Genomic DNA, 24,265 nt, shown 5'->3' on the forward strand with positions numbered 1-24,265 from the left:
CATTGAGGGCCCTATACTTTTTTCACAATAATACTGATATTTTTCATTCGTCATTATTTTAAGCTTCTTTCGATAGTTATTCCAACTTTCCAGATTGATGTGCTTTAAAAGCGTTTGATTACCAGAAGTTTCCATTTCAATTTATGTCAATGTTAAATAAAGTTTACGATAACCTCTAATTGAATATTCATAAGAATCGTTATTGTGGTTGTACTCTATATATATATAATCTCCACTTTCAATAGGCTATCCCAGATATTTAATTGAGTTGACTAATCCATGACATTCAATTGAATTTAATATTTTCTTTTTTATGAAATTATGCTTAATTCAATTCTCCAAGTTTCTAAACTTAGTTCTTTAAGCTTCTTGTAACACTGCGCCATGCGATTAAATCCATTGAACGTTTCAGTTTTATGAGCACTCATAAAGTTCCGGTATAACTAAAAGTTGCACCGTTTTTATAAGAGCAAGAGTGAAAATATATGGGATGCGATTTGCCTTGTACTCTCTGACTCATTTATATTGAAAAGAGACAAAAATATGAGTTATCTACCGATATCTACAAATGTTTGTTGAACAGAAATTCAAATATTTATTCCAATTTTAATTTTGGCGAATTTAAGCTCGTAATTTCTCTCTCCTTACTTAAGATTCCTTTTCGTTTGATATTTTTCTTATGTAAAAAATAAGTCAATAACAACATGACCACCCATTATAAAGGTGAAATCAATGGTTTTGAGATGTTCAAATAATATAATGAAAATTATGAATTTTTTGCTATAGACTGTTGACCGCGAGCGTTCGACTTGAGTGGATTTTTATCCCACAACTGTTGTTATTTTGATCTGCAAGCAATACTCTTTCAGATTCCACATGCTGGGTAGTATTCAATATCAATATATGTCTCGAAATTTCTAGAGGCCATTACATGCTCCCGTGAAAGTTTCCTCATCTGATCCCAAAGGTTAATTCTTCTTCAAAAATAACCATAAATAGTACAAGACACAATCTTCAAGATTTTTAGGAATAGATGCTTGAACATATCTCATTCCTTGTAGTCTTCACACTCTGACATGTCTATCTGAGCCTTTAAAGGAGATTCAATCCTCTATTGTCCATAAGATACATTTTCTCGTGCAAAATTATTATTATTAAGCTCATGTTAAGTTACGAAAATGACAATTACAACGAAATAGTTGACATGTGAGAACAAGCTTTCGCATCTGAATTGTATCAACGCTATATGGGACAAAAATAAAATGCTTGTTATTTTTAAATTGAGAAAAGATCTGGAAAAATATCACAAAAGAATGGAGAAGCTCGATACCTTTATGAAAAACTGAAAAAAAGAAAAAACTAACAGTTTCAGTATGCATTGAAATTGTTCGCTGCAAATTGAATATACGTTTATTTTATTAGGCTTGTAAAGTAAGAAATGGAATAAGATCGAAAATAATCACTGAAACTCATGTAAACAAAGAGACAAAAGATCAACCGAATAAAAAAGATGAGAAAGGATACTATAGAGACTAAACGATTTCAAAATTGATACCATTGTGAAAGATTTGGACCGACTTTATTGATTAGGAACCAAACGAACGTATCGCTGAAATTATATTGTCGAGCGGTTGAATCGATTCCCTAGGTAAAATGGAAATATACACATACCGTACATTCTACTGAGAAATTTCTAAAGAATTGATCAAGTAGAAACAGATTACTTCTATAGTAGAGTACAGTGTGTGAACGAAATATACGATAAAAATATATTAGGCTACATCATCCGACTGAGTACATATCCTAGTAAATGTGAAACAAGCTATACAAGGTGCTAGTTTAAATTTGTACCTTAATTTCACGGTATTTCTATATATTTCAATAGTTGAACATTCAGCTGTTCTACGCGTTGAAAAATAAAGTTTGAAAAAAGAGAAGTTCAGTCCACTTAGAAGAAATACTGTTAATTTATTCGGTAATTCTTCCTGAATCTTACATTTATAAGGAGTCTCAAATTCTACACAAACCCACTAATTCAAACAATTACCAACTCCAATAATTCCACTATTCGATCGTCATAACCTAAACGTATATTTTTTGTTTGAGTCGTATCTATCAGCAATCTTCCTCAGTATTTTTTACCCTTTATAAGTTCCTCTTAATTGATGCTGCGTTCATATTCTCAAAAAAAGTGATCTTTTTTATTTTTTCAAGTTCCATGTTCCAATTCTCGTTTTACCTTATTTATTCCTTCATTCGTTAAAATGAACTTCTTTTTTCTAATAATATCTGTTGGAATCCCTCACTTTACGGAACAAATTTATGCACTGCGGTTTTCTTTCAATCCAATTCAAATTGCTACTTTTATTTCATTACATTAGAGCTCAAACGACCACTAAACCTCACTCTGACTCACTAAGTCAGTTAGTATCAGACAAAGGCGCGGAAAAATCAGCCGATGTATGCGCTTACTTCATGACAATGCTCCAGATCACACTACTTTGTTTTCCAACGGTACTGTACATGAATGTAGCTAGCACGGATATTGAACACCCACCATATGATACCAATTTGTCCCCCTCCGACTATATTTTATTCGAAAAGGTCAAGTTCGAGTTAAGACGTGAAATATTTGACCATTTCTCCATTTTAACGTCACTCAAAGAAAACATTCTTGTTTCAAAATTTGAAAACTTTTTTATCTTTGTCCTTGGCATTCACAGAATTTTTGTTTAGCCCCAGTTTGATGTGCAAAGGAGATAATAATTTTTTACTCAGTTCTTTGCGGCCATATTGCTCTTACATAATGTTCATTTCTATCTCCGTTGTTATACTCGCATAAAATGCAACAGTATTATTTGTAGCCGACTTGCAGTCCTAAAGCCAAAGCAACAACTTCCAAACCTGCACAGACTAACCATTGGTCTTTGCTATATTCTATGTTTTTTAAGACTAGTAATAATTCTTCCAAATGAACTAAGTCAGCTGAAGGTAGTGATGGAAATTTATTTCTGTTATGGAGCGGTACATTCTTCAGGCTTTGAGAAATCAATGAAGAGTCTACATTTCTCTGACCTATTTTCATAACCCAGTTTTAACATCAAACCCTTAATGAGATTGCTGTACACTAAGTCCTTATCCTTAGAAAACAAATCAACATATAAACTGTTACGTTAACGTGGTAACTTTAACCAGATCCACCGTGTCAGTCTTGAATTCAACACAATCAAAATCTCTCATGAGATCATCAAGCTCCAATTGGTAAATCAAAAGCGGTGCTTGAGGACTGATAGAAGCTGGACATTTCGTTCCAATTTCATCGCTAAAAATATAATTTATGTGAGAAAATAGAAAAATTAAAGTGAAGTCTCCAATAATTTGTAGTACTACTACTGAAATTTTTTGGAAAAATATTATATCAGAGATTCATATGTTAGTTTCAATTCCAGTTGGTTCCTTCGATTCTATTCTGAATATTTCCATGAAAACTGATACCGAAAATTATGTGTATCGTTTTTTCCTAGGCAACATACTTTTTCACTTCACAGTTCAGGATTTTCTCTATATCCTACTCCTTTATTTAAAGGACGTTAAATTATTGTCGTTCACTAAGCTGCATGTTCGTGTCCGAATTAAGTGTACCAAAATAGCTTTTTGTCGATACTGATTGATGCTTTTTTTGGAAATCCAACGTAGTTAACGTGTAACCAATTTATCTTTCTAAGTTTGTTTTTCTATAGAATCTGTCACTTTGCGTTTATTTATTCCAGATCTTTTGAGAGAGAGAGAGAGAGAGAGAGAAATGTCAAAAAATTGTTACAATTTGTAGACAAAAACAAAAACAAACATGAAAATAACTGAATAAGGATAAAACAAATGAAATAAAATTTTAATAGAGAGAATAAAACCATAATGAGCAACTAAATTATAGGTAATAGTAATAGGTAATAATTGGTGAATAAGTCCATGGCAAAAATTAAAGTAATATGCAGCATGATCAGAATTAAATATTATTACTAGAATAGAAATCGTTTACAGAGTAGAAGGCACTTTGCGGTAAATATAAACTCAAATTATTGCGGAAAGCGGGAAAAGATGATATCGATTTAGTTTCAATTGGCAAGTGATTGTAAATTTTTTTACATTGTAAAGTATTGAGCCCTTAACTAATTTTGATCGTGAAGTAGGTAGGTAAAGGTCGTGCTCCGCGTTCCTAAGTGGATACCCGTGCAACGATCTTTCTGAAATTGGAGGACCCTCCTTAAGAATTAGGCAAACGGATACAAAGACGAATGAGGAAGGAAGAGTCAGAAATTTTAATCCTTTCAAGAAGTCTCTCTTTTGTAGTTTGAAGATTCGCTCAAATTGAGACGCAAATAATTGTAAGATATATCGTTAGTTAGATATATTAATAGAGATAAATGAAAAATATCAATAAAAACCTATAGAATTTTGGAAGCTATTACACAAGCTGGTAGAAAATAGGAGAGAATACGAGCTGCTGAAGCATAGGGATTGAGAGCAATAAAAAGAAACGAATAAACGCCATGTTTACATCGAGGAAAAAAAAGAATGCCTAAAATTTGGATCCTATAAAAGCAGAATCTATATGTAAGTATGTGTATATCTAGATATTGGGGTGTCATATACACTGCGACCCTGAGGATCTATTGTGTCGCCCTTTCTTGGGGGACACTGGCGTGATAATGAGAACCCAGTGATTACAGCTGATCTGTTATTTCCACTCCTTTTAGAAAATCTATAAAGTGGTAACTGTCAAAGATATTCGTTTTCTATTTATTATTATAACAAATTGAGAATTCTCTCAATTATTCCTTCAGATGGAATCCGGAAGATGGTAGAATATATAATAATAACAGCAAGGAACACGCGGATATATGTTCATGTGCATTGCCAGATCCTGGTAGTTCTATTCTTAGTTGAAGAAAGAAGGAATATGGTAGAAGTGGAAAATAACAAACGATTCTACCGCCTTCATTGTCAGTGATACTATATCAACCCTGCGCTGATATATTTAAAAAGTTTCTGTTGAGAAACATTTTTATTTATTCTGTCTACTACCAATTTGTCAATAATATTAAAAAATATAATTAGAAACCCATTCGAATGATTAGTTAAAATATATTTTCATCAATAACAAAAACATATCTTCCATTTTGTTGGATAAAACCAAAAAAAAAATACCAACAGAAAACCATAGAAAATAAATCATTCAAAGCGTTAAAATTATTCAATTGCTTTGTACTATTGAGCTCTACATTCGGTGGCGATCTGAGTAACATGCTCTAGGCAAATGTAAACATTACACTTTATGCAAATGTAATACGTCTTGCGATCCTTCTGTATTGGAAAAATATGACACCTGATGAATGATTTTTGACGTTTATCACCAACCCCAGATCGATTTCGTACTGGTTGGTTTTGTAGTACTTATACATTTTCTTAATAATAACTATTTTTTAACCGTAGTGGAATTAGTTCCTTATTTATTAAATAGTCTATGCTGGATTCTCATTATACACTCAATTTACTTCCACTTCTACGATCTAAAGTGATATCCAATCAAGCGAAACAGGTAATTAAGAAGAAAATACCGAAATCAGAATTAATATGAGCAGAAATACAATATTTGTTAGAAACATTCCGCGAAAGTCAGGGACAAGGTAGTAGATCATTTCAAGCTCTAAATGTAAGATATTAAGTTCCATATATCTGTTTATAAAAAATCGATGTATTGGTTTTGGACAAGGAAATAAGAGAGGAAGACGAAAGTTCGGATTCTGACAATATTAACGTTGATACAATGTGAAATTGATTTTCTTAATTTCACTAGTAAACTTGTTCTCAATTCACTCAATACTGGAAACAGCATATATAGAAAGGCTTTTGACTTTTTCTGGGTTAACCCTCGCAAAAGCAATGGGTGTTAATATCTGAAACCTATAAGGGCTTACTGATAATTCAAATGGAAATGAGGATGTCAAAGAAATGATCGTGCTCTCATCGATTTCGCGAGAATTTGCGCAAACAACACATATACCGATTGAGATGTGTTGACACAATATTTTGCTTTTTGTTACAACACAACCTCCAGTACTTACCACAATGACACACCGTTTGAACTAGCAGGAGAAGTTTTGGGAGAGCGGCCCCAAGGGGCAAAGTGACTTTTAATAATTCCTATTTCCCAGCGACATCTATGAGCAGTATATCATGCAACGGTTACCTTTAGCGTCCTAAACTAACCAGTATGTAGTCAGCAGTCGTCAAGCGAATATGTTTGTTTATTTGTTTTTTTAGCAAGTGCTTGTAATATTTAGATGTAAGTTCGTAAGCATTTAAGCCTAATCTAAAATCAATTTTTTTATACGACCTAATGCATTGTAAATTTAAGTTAACCTACAGGAAACGAAACTAATACTACGTGTTTTTTGTTAACTCAGTTTTTATATTGGACTAAATTACTTGGAACTTGTCGATTTTGTCTTACATTTGGAGAGTAGGCTTTTTGGACTCCGAACTAGAGGCCTACGTCACCTGCACAAAATGCCATTAATGGTTTTGAAGTCACTGGAATTTATCCCTATAACCCCGATGTTTTTCCGTTTCATTTAAACCGGCAGAAGTTACATAAAAACCCCCAATTGAAAAACGTTCAGAAACTTCTCAAGATATTAATACCACCCAAATTACGGTAGAATTAGTAAGTCAATCACCACAACAACTACCTCCACACCAAGAACTCCATCTTCATAACCAGGAACTTCTCAAGCTTCACCTTTGCTTGAGAACGCAGTTCCTAGTGCAAATGAGAAATTATACTTTTCCCTCGAGGATATACTACCTTTACCGAAAAATAGTGCACTAAAACGAAATATAAAAAGGGGGAAAACTATGATCCTAACCACGACTCCGAATTATGAGGATCTCAAACAAGCCACAACAATAAAGATACCAAAAAAGAAAAAGAAAATTGTGAAAATAAATTTATCAATGTCAAAAAACATCAAAAAGGAATTGAAAACCTTCAGACACTTAAACTGAAGTTGAGCTAGCAGATTCTAATGATTCTGGTAGTGATTTCGAATATTATTCGAAAACAATAAATTTCAAATTGATATGGAACATCTTAAGTATAGCAATTTGTTGCGAAAGTAACAAATACCGCCAGTCGAAAGATATTTTTGTTTTTCCGGAGACAGAAGGTAGTTAACGAAGAAATTTTGGGAAAATTGAAAGTAGAATTTTAAAGACATGGAAAAGTAGAAGTGTTTTAACTACATCTTTGAATTCTTCGACAAGCTATAGTTTCTTTTTTTAGTTTTTTAAGGTGTCTAGCTTTACAGAATAATATGTTTTCTCTTTATATTTTAAAGTAAGCATTTTGTACTTTATTTTGTTATTAAGAAGCTTATAGATTATGTTCCTTATCAAAATTTTACAATATCTTTTGTGTTTTGCGTATTGAATTTGTCGTTTATTCTGCCCCGACCTATGTGCCACTTTGCCCCTACTACCGCTTTGACCCACATATGGGGTAGAGTGGATAATTAAGTTGAAACAGTTTTTTCATCTGTATTTCCGAATTCTTCACCTAGAAGAGCCAGAATATATTTCAAAACTGTTGCTTGTTCTTCAAATAAGCATTATGTGTAACCTAATTGAATTTTCTCTTGTTTAGGCATAATTTGGAGCAGATTTCTATTATGGTAGCCACTTTGCCCCGACTTTCCCTATTTGGTGAAAATATCACTTGAAATTTTAAGTGGTATTCACTTTGATCCTATTTATAATGTTGATTCATATAATCAAGAAGTAAGATACAGACTACAAATCGCGTAGAAAAGAGCTAAAGAATTTTTTGGATTAGCTAAGAAATAGCTTAAAACGCAAATAGATCTAAGTCAAAAAGCTTAATACTTAAACCAGCAAATAACGTATTAGTAACTAATGAAGTTCGTCAAAAACTTGATTCCACGGTTCAGTGGTCCATCTTCAGTCATATCTGTAAATGGTCTGAATCGCACGGTAGAAAATGATAAAAGCAGAGAAATTACAGTATACAAAAACTGCAATACGATGTAAATAAACTTTCTAGACAGGCCTGTAGATCTAATATATCTAAGTAAATACGAACTTTTGAGGGTGAAACTGTTTTAAGTGTTCATGTATTCATGTTTCATTGAAATATAAATTTTTTTAGGTTATTATATTCACTAGTTTTATATATAACATACGATATAATTTATCCTAAGTATTTATTACATTTTTTCCCTCTTATTTCTGTTCATTAATAGTATAGAAATCCCTTCACAATTGGCTATAGTGAAGGTCTTTTTTTAAAGAAAGGGAGTTGAAGAGGATAAATTGTATCACTAATGTCACACTTGATTTATTTGACATTACAATGCGCTGACAAACTTCTATACAATAACAAAGATCTTCAGCTAACGCGCTCTTACTCTATTAATATAGGACAAAGATGGAACATGGTTCACGCTATTCTTCTAGTTATTTTTTTCTAGCTTTCTTCATCAATTCTCTAGTACTGTGACTCAGACTTGAAACAGAATCATTATTCTTATGTTATCTGAGAACAACTGTTTTTATAAATATTAATTTTCACAAAATTGGCGGAGAATAACTGAATTTATAAGCATAATTTTTTTAAGAATGTAATAAGTACTTTCGTTATGCTCCTCATTTAGGTCTTCCAGCAGTGTACGTACTAACTTAACAATTATTTCCATTACTGTTTGAGATATTTAGCTACTTTCAGTTTTATGTATAATCTAAGCTGAACCTTAAAATTTTTCATCCATGTTTCTTTAATTTCTTCTATATGTTAATACTGTATTCTGTCCGTTCACATCGTTCCAAATATTCCACTAGAAAAAACTAGGCGCCTTCTTATCGATTGATGATAATATGCTGCCAACGCTTCTTAGGAACCTTTTCCTAGCTAAATTCATTCTTTCAGACTGAAATTTCAATTTAATTATACGTTTTTGCGTGTTCACCGCTCGTGACATATTTCTTAGCAGTGACAAACTTGTTTTTGTCGGATATTTTTTTGAGATATTGATTGTGCATAAAAAATTGATTATAATATATTGTAACAATTTGTACCCAAATTGAATCATGTAAATAAGAATAATTTAGGAAATCTATGATTTTAAATGAGACAAAATATTAGTACAGTCACTTTCATAAAAAAATCAACCTTAGAATATGACGGAGTAAGCTGGGTCTTTCATTATTTGAATAGTCACATTTGTCAATTTTGAGCGTCCTTAGGATATATAGGATAAAAAGTCTCAAAAATCAGGCTATATCTCAGGTACAGCTTAAGGAAGATGAAACTTCAAGAACAAGGCCCCAAATGGTTCAAAGCAATATATAAGTTATCTTGTAGGAAGAATAATTTCCTTTCACTTGGAAAAAAATAGTTTGATTGGAGGATAACTTCAGACACATCGCTATGACACTAAAATCTGTCAGGCAGATCACACGGAAGATGCCTTCTAAGCCTTCACTGGATACGAGGTCTCGTTAGAAGTTGAGCTAATACGTTAGGATGGGCTTCAATACGCTAAAAATATTTCTAGGAGAAGTGAGATATTTCTTCTTAAACTGACTTAACTTGAAAGTCATAAGCAATAACGTAATTTGGTTATATTATGGATCACTTATAATAATTCTTTTGTTTGACATATTTCTAGAATTGCTATATATGAGTTGGATGCAGTGCTCCATATTTGAATACCAAAACTCCAGAAGGGTTTTAATATGACTTTGTGTATTAGCTGCTTGTTGTTGATTATTAGTTAGTATCTTCGACTTATTTACTAGTAGAGTTTGCTGAGTTCTGGACTCAATTGCTTTCTCCTATTCAGTATGTATGTGCTCGAGGTTAGGTTAGATTTTAGCCACAATTAAATGGCGTCCAAGTTTGTCTGCGATGTATAAGAGTCAATAGATGGGTCCCGATGAAATGCTACCACAGCAGTGTTATCTGTATATGTTGCGGTAGTTACGTTGTTGTGTAAATGAATATCAGCTATGTACATTAGATAGTGCACTTCCCTGTGGAACAACTGACATAATCGGATGTAAAGGTGTATTTATAGTCTTGGATTTTGACTTGAACGTGTTCGTCTTGCAGGATCTGGAAAATGGCATGCGGGACTTTTGGAGTTCGCCAATAGAGGGCATATTTGACAATATAAAATTGAGAAAGCAGAATTTTTTATGATTAACCCATTTCAGAGAGTGGAAATTTTGTTATTAAAGAAATGCCTATAAATCGGGTTTTGCTCAGCCGATTTATATGAGCTTGATGTTATCTGAAAGAACTGTTACTCAGAAATACAAAATATATAAATTTTGAGCTACGCAATTAGTTGTTTTATATATTTTAGATATTGTGTTTTCTCTTGACAAATTGATAGTAGCATAAAAGTTTGAATAGATTTTTTAAAAGTGATCTAAATTAACATAGAAATAGCGAAAACCACAGGTCGCGTCTTTTTCGGTCTCAAAATCTCTTAAGAAATATGTAAATGACGAGAATTCTTTCCAAATGCCTATAAAGTAGGTTCGCCCAATTGATAATTGAAACTTAATTCTATATGGAAAGTTTGGCCTACCTGCAGTAATCTAAATTAGATAGTGTTATCCTCAAATACTTTCACGAATGTTGTGATCAAATGAAGGTACATTTCATAGTATTAATGATGGTAATTGCAATAATATGTATTACTAAGTCGAAACGAATCACCGTTGCATGCAGGAGAACCAGCATCAGACTTCTTTTAAAAGACATACCCCTAGCCACTCGTTGTTCTTACAACATGATGGCTGCTCGGTACATTATTTCATATATATAAAATCAGTTACTCCCAAACTGGGATCTCTCTGGAATCTTTAAACAACGCAATATTAAAATAGCGTACAGTCAAATCCTTAATATTCAATCTATTTTCACTAAAGTAAAAGATAAAACAGCAATCAATGAATAGCCTAATATAGTAAATGAAATACCTTATTTAAATCATGACAAAAATTATATTGGTCAGTCGAAATGGTCACTGTTCAGTCGGATAACTTCCCACAAGAGTGATGGCAGATTATATCCTGATAGATGTTCATTAGCGACTCATGTCTATCATGAAGGACACAATATGAATTATGGATCTGCCAAAATTTTGACAACTGAAAAAAACTACAAAGAACGTCTATTTTTCAAAACAACTTATATTGCCCAAAATTATCAATGCATTAATGAGAAAACTATTCAAATAACCTTAGTGTAATTTATACATATCTTTTAGATTTTGAAAAAACAAATTCTATAAAAATTCAACACGATTAACAACCAACTAACCTCACTTAACCTATAAACTTCAACTTCACCTTATAACGACCTCACCTTTAAAATTTGTCATTTATATTCTAACCAATAAATATTCAGCAATATTCATAATGACCTAGCCTATTGAAATTTAATCTTATCCATAAATTAACCAATCAATATTGAACATTATACACTACAACTATCCTTATCCAACCTATAAAAATTCAACTTCATTCATAATCTAACCAATTAAAAATTAATAAAAATTCGTATAGTAACCAGAATCAATATTTCAATTGATCAATATTTCTATCGACGTCAATTTGATAATTGAATTTTGAAACTTATGAATTTGAAATTTTTACAAGAATTAATATGATTCCAAATCATACATACCCGGAGGTGGACAGGACGTGGAAGTTTATTTATTTGGTCACTCAGATTTTTATACCTAGCCGAATGAAAGATATGGTCAGCGTGTAATTTCATCTTCCATAGGGTATCACTAATTACGTAGTTGTTAATTGTTAGATTTGTTATATGGTTTATTTAATGATTTGTTCTCATTGTTAGTAATATCAGCTTCACATTTATATAACGTTATCTGATGGCAATATTAAGATTATAATGAGAACAGTTTGGATCACTGCAGACAGACAATGAATTTTCAATTTCCATTTGGGCGAATTAGTCTAATAGACGTTGAAAGGAAAATTCTTGCCATTTATATATTTCTTTGTGGCTTTTTATATTTTATTGTTAATTTAGTTTAATTTTGAACGACCTATTTAAAGTTCAATGCTTCTATTCAAATCTGCCAAGTGAAATCACAATATTCAAAATATTGCTAACTAAACTGCTTAGGAATCTCATATCTTTTCTACTTCAATACACCCTCTCATGGTGGACCTAAGATTTTGTAAACAATTTACTCGTATTTCTCTATCAATAACACCTATCTCTTCCATTGAACTGACTTTACTATTAAAAGAGTTGAATAGATCGGAGCTCAAGTTCGTGTCACAGGTTTCACATAAAAATTGTATGAAATTCACCTTGACTGTTCTAATACATGCTAACAGTGAGTAGAGGAAACGAGATATTCTGTAAAACATGATTTTTGCATTGAATTTTGAGGTGCATATTAGGTTTGTTTCAGTAGACTGCTTGATCATAAGCGATATGAATCAATAGTATCAAGTTCATGTAATGAACCAAAAGTTTTATGTTTCAGCAACAAATTGAACATTTTAAGTACTGGTTTCGAGACGAACAAAAATGTTTGTAATAAATTTTAGAACATATAGATCCACGCATGTCAACGCATATCTTAAATCGTGTATCCACCTTCATCACATGAATGTGTACCTGTATGAAAAGAAAAATAATGATTCTAATATTATTTCCACCTGTGTTGAAGCTGGTCTTCCAGAAGTAATTGTTGGGTACGTGTTCGTAATAAATTAGTCAAGTCATGCGTAGTGCACCAAAGTTCGAAATATGATCAGAGCATACTGCTGGAACAAACCTACTCATTGAAAAATTTTGCCTCATTGTCTCAAATTTGCTATTGAAAATGATAGAATTATCGCACAATTTATTTGGACACATCTGAGAAACAATAGTAATTGATAGTAATTATCACTTTTGATTTGATAAATTGATATTTTCATTTCAGACTTATCTACTGCCACGTCATTGCCACCACTACAAAACAAGAAAACAACCACTTCTGTTCCAGCTAATATGCTTCAGCAACCAGATGAAATTGATGTACGCGAACACAGAAATACTTTATCATCGAGTTCGTTACCCTTCAACATACTAACATCAATTAGTCCTCAATTAACACAAAACCAATCAATCTATTTTCCTACGTTGACTAGTGAGACTACTACAACCACGAAGGATGGTGTAGTCTCCAATAAAAGTGCGATCGACGCTAAACAGGAATATCTTTGGCCGGTAAAACGCGAAGCAGTCGTCGAAGGGGATCTAATCATAGGTGGTCTAATGATGGTGCATGAAAGGGGTGATAGCATAACTTGTGGTCCTATTATGCCTCAAGGGGGCATACAAGCTCTGGAAACTATGCTTTATACTATAGACCAAATTAACTCGAAGACGTTTACAGTTATACCTAATATAACTCTCGGTGCTCATGTGCTGGACGATTGTGACAAGGATACGTATGGATTGGAAATGGCTGTTGATTTTATCAAAGGTAAGATTCCAAATTCATTCACTGAAATGTGATATTCCATAAACTTTATTCATGATATTAACTGTACTTGAAGTTATGAATTTTTAATAATCCAAACACATTTTTATTTCGTCTTTATATGGTAATAAAAAATATAACGACCCTATTCGATGAAATTTTGTATTATTTCTCATAGTTTTGCGATGTCCTGCGCATTACAGTAGTAGACTCTATTTTCTTGTTGCATCATAAACCTGAACAGCCTGCTATTGTATTGTTGTATTGTTGTTGTGTATCGACTATATTTCTATAATCAATATCAAAGTAACTTTTGATAGATCAAAAATATCTAATTGTGACGTATTTTTTCTACTTCTAACTCTTAACTACTATTCTCTCATGAGTTGTACATTAGAACTATCCACGGGTCAATTTGATCCACGTTTGTATTTTACTAATCAAAACCAGTTTGACCACAATAAACCTATTTTATCCACAAAAAATGATGAGATGGATATTATAAAACAATGTTTCCAATAAAACATATCTTAAACACACTTGGGGCAGTTTTTTCCTGAATATTTTAGGCTCACTGGTATTTTGACGGAATCGTAACAAGTGACTGTCTTTCAGTTCTCCTCTGATGGGCAGAAAGTAGATGTCTTTATTTTCGCTATACCATGTCCCTTCTGAGTTTCTATAACCATTCCATGTATATCTGCGGTTAGTTCTATTATTTTGCGTGATCATATGTTATTGTTAATTCTAGATCTCATGTTGGTTTGGCACAATATAATAGAAAATATTCTTTTAGAAAATAATTAATAAATTACTCTGCTACTAATTGCCGAAACATTTAGGATCATAACCATAGGGAGACACAATGGTGTGAGTAGAAGACAGGAATTCCTATGGAACCAATCTTTTATTTTTCTTTCCCGTACCAATATAGGTCAAATTGCGACCGGGAAGTTCATCAGTTGGCTCGATTATGTACCAGTTATTTGATTTGATTGATGTTAACGAGACTAAGATTTCTACAAAAACTTCTCATGCTGTCGCTTCAGCACAATAAAGAATTGAATAACATCGATTAATATCAGTGGAAAAATTTTTACAAGCTCATTTAAATTTTACAGTTATTGATCAATTATATGAAAAAACAAGATAAAAAAGACTTCATTCTTAAAACTCTCAGACTTTTTCAGATCTAAAAGAAAAATTTGTTTTCCAAAACTTTGTTTTGGATAACTTCTGTTTCACTATAAAAGTTATTACCTTGCATAAAAAGATCTCACCATATATTCAGAATCGCTTCATCTTCAGCATGTGTGCCATGTTCTATCAAGCTATGTATTTCTGAATTTTGTTGAAAAAGGGACTAATAAAAGTCTAGTTTCTAAGAAAATGAGCACTTTCCGGTCCAATAATTTCTAATTGTATCGCTCATACCTTGAATTTCCAATTGAAATCCTAACCAAACAACTTCTATCGCCAAGAATGTGATTATTGGTTTTACTCATTCTAATTATAATGCGCTTTAATTTCGTATATCATCGCCTCAACTTTATCGGGTGAATTTAGAATGAACCCATTCATTATATAAACCTTTAATTTTCCAGTTTCCGGAAGTTGACATAGTTTTGGAAGCCTCATCTTATCAACTTTCTCTTCGCACATTATTAGAAACTGTGAACTCTAGCTCTACCGAAAATATATCTCACCTATAACTAAAATTTATAGTAGTTGATGAGCATTGAATACATAAACTTAATTCAATTCTATACAGTTAGATTAGGCGGCAAGAAAATATATGGCGAGTCATGAGGAACTTTACTTCTACCATATTTAGAGTCCCTTAGGGAGGATATCATGTGGCTACTAAAAAGTATCAACTTCTTCATTACTTTACAGTTTGATTTCTGAAATTGACCATAAATTTTAGTACGCTATAGCGTTTACACAGCTTGCTTTTTAAAATTTTTTCATAATTCATTACAGTATTATTAAGCTAAACTTATAAATTCCAGGAATGGATTTGGAAAAATCAATTTAGGAACTCGAATTGAATATTATATAATAGTTTTTAATACAATAAGAGATTTTCAAACTACATTTTCAAACACATAGCATGTTTATTAAGTTTCTAATGAAAGATCAAATTTTAAATAAATATCATATCTCAACTAGAATTACAAACTGTATCAAATAACAGTAACGATAAACACCAAAAAACAGAAAGCCGTAACCAATAATGAATAACGAGCAACAATTTGAAAATAATAACCAAAATTATGTAGTTAAGACGCTTAATGAAGAACTGAAAAAAATACTCTCATTGCAATAAAATGAAAATAATAAAGTAGATGCTCACAATAGAACCCAGCGGCAACTACACATTTTTTCCCAAATTCTCAAAGTATAGTTTTATCAATCAATTGTTGATGGTTATTAATAATCTTGTTGCCATAAACATTATTAAGATGTCCCAATGTCTCAGTAAAAAGGAGGTTGAAGCCCCATCATGCTGAAAATATAACCTCGGGAACAACGTTCGCGTTAGAAATCAAATTTGGCAAAACATTCTGTAGAAAGTCCAAATATACCTGTCCTCTTGAAGAACTATCAAAAAAATGAAGACACTAAATCACACGTTAACTGAAAACATGAACTGGGAACGACATTGTCGAATAGCACGGAGATTTTCTTCTACCCACACTTTATTGTATGGTATGAATTACGGGAATTATTCATCACGTCTCTTGTAAATTGAAGTTCATCTGTAAATAGTATCCTGTACAGCGTCTGATGATGATTGTTAATCCATCTAAAAAATTCCAACCTAAAAGTTTCATCTCCCGGATGCAATCGCTGACCGTTTGAATATGATATGACTACAGATGCTTTTTTATTAGATTTAGTTTTGATTGAGTAACATTAAGTTCTCGACTTACTTGTCTTACTAGCTTATTGTTAGGTTCACAGTAACAGCGTCAATAACGTCATCTTCCTGCGCTTCATCTACATGTCGTTCTGTTCTTCCACTAAGCATAGCGTCATTTTTCTACAATTAATCAAAAACTGACTCAAATGTTGGAAATATGTTCGACTATCCTGTAATATTTTGTAGCAGCAGCTCCACCATCAATACAGAACTCATAAACAAAAATTATGTCGACATATTCTGTGGTCGATATGGCATTTTTCACAAAAATCACAATAGCTTCACCAAATTGTACAAAACATACAGAGAAATATGAATTATGGTACAAATAAATAACGGTTGATAATGACAATAATAAGAATGGGTGTGAAATATGAAGAAACGTCAAACAGTCAACACCAATCTTAATTTTGAAACTTTTTGGAGACACTCCTTCTTTTTATTCGGTACAATTTTTATCATTAACATATCATCATCATTAACATGATTCTACCCTTAGAGATAATATAAACTAACAGTAAAGATGTAGTTGAATTTAGACACACAAATAAGAATATGATGTAAGTACTCATCACAGTTAAAATACTCGAAATTCACAAAGTTTGTTTATCAGTTTATCATTCTAGTTTGATAAGAGCCGATTTTTGCGACAACTCTGTCGTATATATATGTCCTTTGATTGGTTATTTATATAGCATTAACATCACTTATCGCTCAGCGTGCAATATTCAACACTCAGATTGATTTTTCGAAAGCCAATCCTGGAATTTCTAGGTTCAGCAAACACCAACTGAATGTTTGATAGTAGTATATTGTGGTATGAAACCATTTAGAGAATCAAATGAGCTGTGTAAACACAATAGTCAATTAAAGTTTATGATCAATCCCACAAATCACCCTGTAAATTAATGAGGAAGAGGAAGTATTACTTGTTAGTAGCATCATGACATCCTCTTTGAGGGGCTCTACATGTGTAAAAGTGTGTAAAGATCCTTACGACTCCTCCTGTATGAATTTAAGTTATTCAAATATATCATTAGAAATATAAAATCACGTCTCCAAGTATCGCAAACAATGTTCTAAGCAATTTGGATAAAACTGGGTAGCACAAGCCATAGATAAAACATAATACATAATTTTCCTTGAATTATGGTTCATTCAAATGAGTAGATTGCACAATATATTTCGCTCCGTTATGAAACTAGCATAACAAGATGCGGGAGAATGTGTTTATATCAAATTAAATTCATACAGTGCAATATAAATCGGGATAAATTCATTTGTTATGAAACTCATACAAAAATAGGAAACAATTTGATATATAGCTTTTGAGATTGTTAATCTCGAATTGCACCTCCTAATTGGTCAATCTTCCTTCCGAAGCTTGGAATTCCAGATGAATCTCTCTCAGGTGTCCCAGTTTTTTTCAATCATTTCCATGTATTTGTATTATTTTATTCTATTCTGATATTTATAACTATAGTCTTATCCAGATAATCTCCCTTGTATTATATCTAGCCTATATGGTTTGTTTTTAATTTCTTTTCCTTCTGTTTTTTCATCCAATACAGAGTTATGAGATAATAATAATTGTTATAAGGCATTACAAACTTTTATAATTTCTCTTTTGATTTTAAACTTTGAATTCGTTGAATTGCTGGCGCCCAGTTCCTGAAAAAAATCTACCGTTTGGAATTAGAAGCTTACCATGTTCCTTTCACCAATATTTCGTTCCGTGTTTGTTAATTTTAAAGCAATATTTCATTGAATTTTCTGATTTCTTTGTATCTAAATCTATGATTTTATGGTAGATTATTTCAAAGCAATTTATATAGGAAATCATTAATTAATTGGTGTAAACACTAAATGCTCTTTTTTCTTCATTATGTTATTTTGAGAATTGGGAGCAAATAAATCAACAAAAAATGAATGGTGGATGTAGAAATGAGAAACCGGAGAAGCCGGAGTATATTTTATTGAAATAAAACATGTATCAATGGGAGAAAAATACCAGGTGAAGTTTGGCAAGATGAAACTTTCAAAGACAGGATTTTACAAATAATTTATCTACAGGTTTAGATCCACCAGCAAGATAGAACGGCAGATTGATGATATTACACATTTGCAGCACAAACAGTTAGATTAAAAGTGAATTAATTGCTTTCGAAACATTCTGGTGATACCATGAGATTATGAGTGCTGATGGTTTTGAAGAAGGGTTCGAACATATGATAGATCTTTCACCTCAGAACTGTATAATAATGATAAATAATACAAATAAAACTTATCATTTGAGACTTTCAGGATATTCCTCTCAACCAAGTGGTTGAACAAGATTTTAAGAATTAGCCAAATCAAGAACATTATTCCGTAAGAAGAAAAACTATGTTATGAGATATTGAGAAAATGTGGAATGAATGTAATTACAGAATATCGTGAAATTGTTAGATCCCTACCATATAGTTGCGAACCAAACTCATTTAAACTGGTATGCAGATGGAGGGAGAAGTTTCAAGAAGACATAGTTTTTTTGAAAAGAGTAATGTAAATAGTTTATTTGGAGGCTCAATATAATGTAAAGCCTGAAAACTGGGAAATAGTGGTTAGTCATGTGATTTGAAAAGAATACAAAATGTGCAAATTGAGCAATACTTTTGATGAATGATCGAGTCACTCATTGTGAATATTGCATCTATCTGTTACTACCATCAAATACTGGAAAGATGGAGAGTACGAAGAATCGCAAATTCTTGTATCAGTTCATTTCCCATTCACGCTTCATTTGTATTTTTATTATTCTGTCTTCACCTCATAATCCTTTTTGGTAGCTGTTTTTTATAATTTGTTCCATTGTCTTTGTCGTATCCGTGTTTATAGCCATTCTGATATTATCTAACTTCATTCATTTGACTCATTAGTTTTTCTTTGTTTGCGTCATTTTCTTAATTGTACATTTAATGTGCTTGCTTCCGGAAAATTTTCTTGTCTATTTCTCTTTTGTTGTCTGCCTCATTGTGTTACTTAGTCTGTTATACCTCGCTATTTATAATCAATTTATTATATTTTATATATGCTTTATGATCAACACTTCTAGCGATCTTCAAATGTGAGTATTGTTGTTTCCATTCTTCGACTATTTCTTCCGAGCAAATTTCGTTGATTCATGTATTTGTGCCACTTCATTTTTCAACTTCAAATATCTCCTTCTTTGGCTGCATTCTAATACTTTCACTTATATTTTTCTTTTCCAATTCAAATCTGACTGATAATTTTTTGTTAGAAATTACAAATATTCCGCATCAATTTTGAGTATGAACTATAATTCATATTATTTATTCATTATTCACAATTACAATATGTTTTCCAAAATAATAAACAGTTTCTTTGTAGATATTTGGCTATCATCTTTGGTTTTCGGTATATATGACATAATATGTGCATTGAATAAGAAAGTCTTTCTACTTGAAAATAAACTCATTTGATTCCCGAAATGAACTTAAATTGACCTTTTCAATGTTTCGATATTTAAAGTATGTCTCTTTCCAGAATCTAGAAATAATCTGCCATGATATATGGGACCTATTTACCCTGACATCTACCAATTATGTTGAAAATTTCTCAATGGACACTCCCTTATAATCCATAATTGGGATCTAGATTTTTAGGAAAAATATTAGGTTCCCGTTTAAATGAAAGAGATTAAAGGTCATGATCTCCTGAGAAAATGTATATTGAACTGAATGTTTGTAATTAGGTTGTGTAGTAGTGTCAAGAAAATTTGTCATCAATGTTCCCAATGTGTTGCACCCCATTCCATTAGGCCTTCTAAAGTGATTTTTATCTTTGTAGCATACACAAAACAATCACCAATTGTTATTTGTTATATGATTTGTATTAAGGATTACTGTTCACCCGGCCACTGACAACAGTTACATTCATTGCTTCAGCCAGTAACGTGTCTTCTTTTTTTCAAAGACGAAATCTATCACTTTATCCAAAGGATCCCGGAATTAGAATCTTCTTGTTCGAACTAGTGTAGAGTACAGCTTGTTCTGAGTATTTTTCACTGTTTATAGTATTTAAAGTTGCACATTTTATTTTACGATTTTATTGATTCTAAAACACTATCACTATCACTATTACCGCCATCTAATAACGTTGACGATACATACTCGTCCGAATTATAAACATCATTCTTTCTCGACAAAATTTCTTTCCAATATCTTTTGTTGTTGTGCTTATTCTTTCTCGTTCGACTGCATATATTGCCTTAATACGCACCCTAATAATTATGGGGAACTGTGTCGTTGCTGTCTTCTCACGTCGCAAACATGAAAAGACAAGTTAATTGAGATGCTACATTGGAGTCACGAAGACATCCTGTGATAATAGTATTGCGGGGTGACTGTGAAACTCAGGACTCAAATTGAAGAAAAACATTTTTTTGGACTAAAAATCGTACATGAGGACGTAAAACTTTAATTTGAAGCTAGAGAGACAAGACTATTTCATGAAAAAAATTATTATTAACTTGACTAACTTATATGATATGGATGCTATGCATAACCATTGATATGTGTCTATTTTCACCAAAAATATAAAAAAGATGTGATTTGAAACTGAAACAAAGAAAGCTAGCTAAAATAGTAAAATGTTGGTACCAAAAAAAATCAGAAAAAATGATAAAATGAATCTTAATCTATAGTTATATTGTGAAAAATTGAACATATATGTCTTATTTCCATCAATATACTACTAACTGCTACAATAATTCTTTTACATAAATCAGTTCTGATTTAAACACCACATTGTAATTGATTATTATACTATTGATGTCAGGGGCGGATATTCCAGATTTTTGGTTTTTATTTTTCAGTAACTTTTTATTAATAAATCTGATTTTGACTTATAATATACAGTAAGTAATAATAAAACTTGAATATTTTCATTTTCTCTCTTGTATTCATAAGCATTGTTTACTTTTATCACAGAACAGTGGAACGATCTAATTCAGGAGGAATAAAATTCCGTCTTATTACTTGTAAATACTATTTTGAATCTATTGTAATGTAAATAGTATTGACGTATCACATTGTTGTAATTAACTTGAGTAGATTATGACTTTCTTTTGAATTCATTCTATTTTATAATCGCACAATTTGTTTTATACTTTGTAGCCGATCGATTTCAGTTTAAAACTGTCTGGACCGAGACCAATCAAGTAATTCAAATGAAATAAGTCGCAAGACTGAGGATGAAATTTTGAAAGTAGATATATAGTTTCAAAATTAGTGTTTTTAATAATTTTTAAGAGAAAGTCTTCATTAAAATACTTGAAGAAACGTAGAACGTTTTTTAAAAAATATTGAAAACACAGACTAAAAACAAAAATATTTAGAAACATACCAAAGGTTTAAGAAATAAATTGAAAAAAAATTATATATATATATTGTATATATATATATATTGTAAATAGATAAAATTGACCTTTTTACTTTTCTTTGAGTCCTAGTCAAAATATAATATTGACACTGACAATTTGCGTATTTATATTGATCAATAGATTACCTTCAGCATGAATATCAAAATAAGAATAAAATCAAACTAGAACTTTGTTCTAAAACAGCATTTGTTTTTATGAATGTTTCTAAAAATACTTTTTTTGTGTATTAGATTCCGTTTCAAAAATTTTTTAATCTTTATAATTGAATTCATGTTTTTTTGATATTTTATGGTTCGTAAATATAGTTCTATTTTTTCATTGTATTGAGGACCTTTTAGTCTATTTTCTAAATACTGAGATGTTTGCCCTATGTAAACAGTGTCACAATTAGTACAAGGTACTTGATACATGATATCGTATATTCCATTTTCATATTTAAAGTACGTTGTTGTATTATAGATAATATACAAACAAACTGATGGTTGTACTAAGGGGGCTTCGATTTCAAGTGTTATAGCGCAATTGGTAATGGTAGATCATAAGCAAACTTGATATAAATATTCCATTCTTTTTCCCATATGTAGATGATTGCATTACTGCTGTACCAATGAATCAAATTGAAAACATTAATGAAAATTCAATTCTTATCATAAAAAACTTCAATTCACAACCAAAGTGGCATCCTATGTCACAAAAAAGATCAATGATAATAAGTTTGGCTGCTAGATTTATCCAACTATCAGATCCAGAATTCAGATGCTTAGCTATTCAAAAAGCAAAAACTGCATTTAAAGAAAATAATTACTCGAAAAAACGATAAATAACAAATTCAAAAAAACGATAAACAGATAATACAATCAATTAAAAAACAAAATAGAAACGAAACATCAAAACATAAAACATTTTTTATTACCATATTTACAAGGACTTTCCCAACAATTATCGAATTACTGCAATAAATATGATATTATTATAAGTCATAAAGGACATAATAAATTATCCAAATATTTCACTAAATTAAAAGCAAGAACACCGCAAAACAAAAGAAGTAATATTATATATCAAGTGCCTTGTACTAATTGTGAACTGAATCAACGAACCATGAATTATAAAAAAAAAACATAAATTCAACTATAAAGATTCAAAAATTCTTGAAATAGAATCTAATACATGAAAAAGATGATTTTTTAGACATGGTTCACATTCATTAGAACAAAAAAGATATAAATGATAGAAAAGACCTAAATAATTGAAGTAGAATTTACAGCTTTATTTTGTAAATTTCAAATTGTAATTAATAAAACTACATATAATTCAATTGATTAGTGCTACATATTTGAGATGCAAGGACTAGAGAAAGATTAATTTTTTTATTGTGAACTAATTTTGAAAAAGAAGAGACCTAATCTGAGAAACGGAAACTAAATATCTGAGGAATATATATGAGACGTAAATGTCGTAGCGTTGTAGTAGTTGTAATAGAATACAGTGAAACAATTAGACATATTACTTAAAAACAATGGTTGCAGTTATATTATATATTTCAGACACTAAATTAATAAATTTCATCAATGTGAGTAGTAAATTTGATGCATTCGGAAAATTACTTTCTTAGAATTGAATAACTGTTCCTGAAAAAATGGAGAACAATATTTCTTAAATGTATGATGCGGTTTTAAATCTCAAAATTCACTCACAGACACTCAATGTGAAAGAAACTAAATATCTATCTCTGCCAAACTTACATTTCCACTATGCTGCATCTCTTATATTTTCCTAGAAATTGTTGGCAAGGGACATATATGCCTGAACGAATGTGATAAAAAGTTAACTCGGTGTGCATTCTGATTTTCATAAAACTGAAAAGTTGTGCTTTGGATGGATAGATTCTCATTTCAATAACCATGAGATAACTGAGAATAAAATTAGATGAAATTATATTCAAGCAAGAAAATGTTAAAAAATTATATGTCATTATCAAGAATAGATTTCATTTGAATCAAAGATGAATACTGGTATGTACAGAAATCTTCTTTCGCCAAAATATTATACATACATGTTGCTTTACTATCTTTTAACACTTTGACTACTCTGGACGTATATGTTCATTAAAAAAATATTTTCCTCGTAGTATCTGAACGTGTATTTTCGCGTCTTGTATTCATTTAGTGCTCAACACCACTATATTTGCTGAATATTAAGAAAGGTTAAACATCTGTGAGCGTCTTTCAACCAAAATTGACTCAGTCAGACGTTTACAAATAATTGTCTCTAGTATTTTTTGGGTTACGTATTGCA

At 31.2% G+C, this 24,265-nt stretch overlaps 1 protein-coding gene across 2 annotated transcripts in view; it reads left to right on the forward strand.

Moving 5' to 3' along the window:
• The window catches only part of LOC130901434 (metabotropic glutamate receptor 2), a 602,363-nt gene that overhangs the window by 116,879 nt on the left and 461,219 nt on the right, over nucleotides 1-24,265 (forward strand). For both annotated transcript variants that reach the window (XR_009060283.1, XM_057812830.1), the window contains exon 3: nucleotides 13,056-13,601. Coding sequence is in view for 1 of the 2 variants with exons in the window: in XM_057812830.1 (XP_057668813.1) it covers nucleotides 13,056-13,601 (546 nt within the window). In the remaining variant the exon portion in view is untranslated. The remainder of the gene's footprint in view (nucleotides 1-13,055; nucleotides 13,602-24,265) is intronic.

Source organism: Diorhabda carinulata, chromosome X (genome assembly GCF_026250575.1).
Source record: "Diorhabda carinulata isolate Delta chromosome X, icDioCari1.1, whole genome shotgun sequence".
Taxonomy (NCBI): Eukaryota; Metazoa; Arthropoda; class Insecta; order Coleoptera; family Chrysomelidae; genus Diorhabda; species Diorhabda carinulata.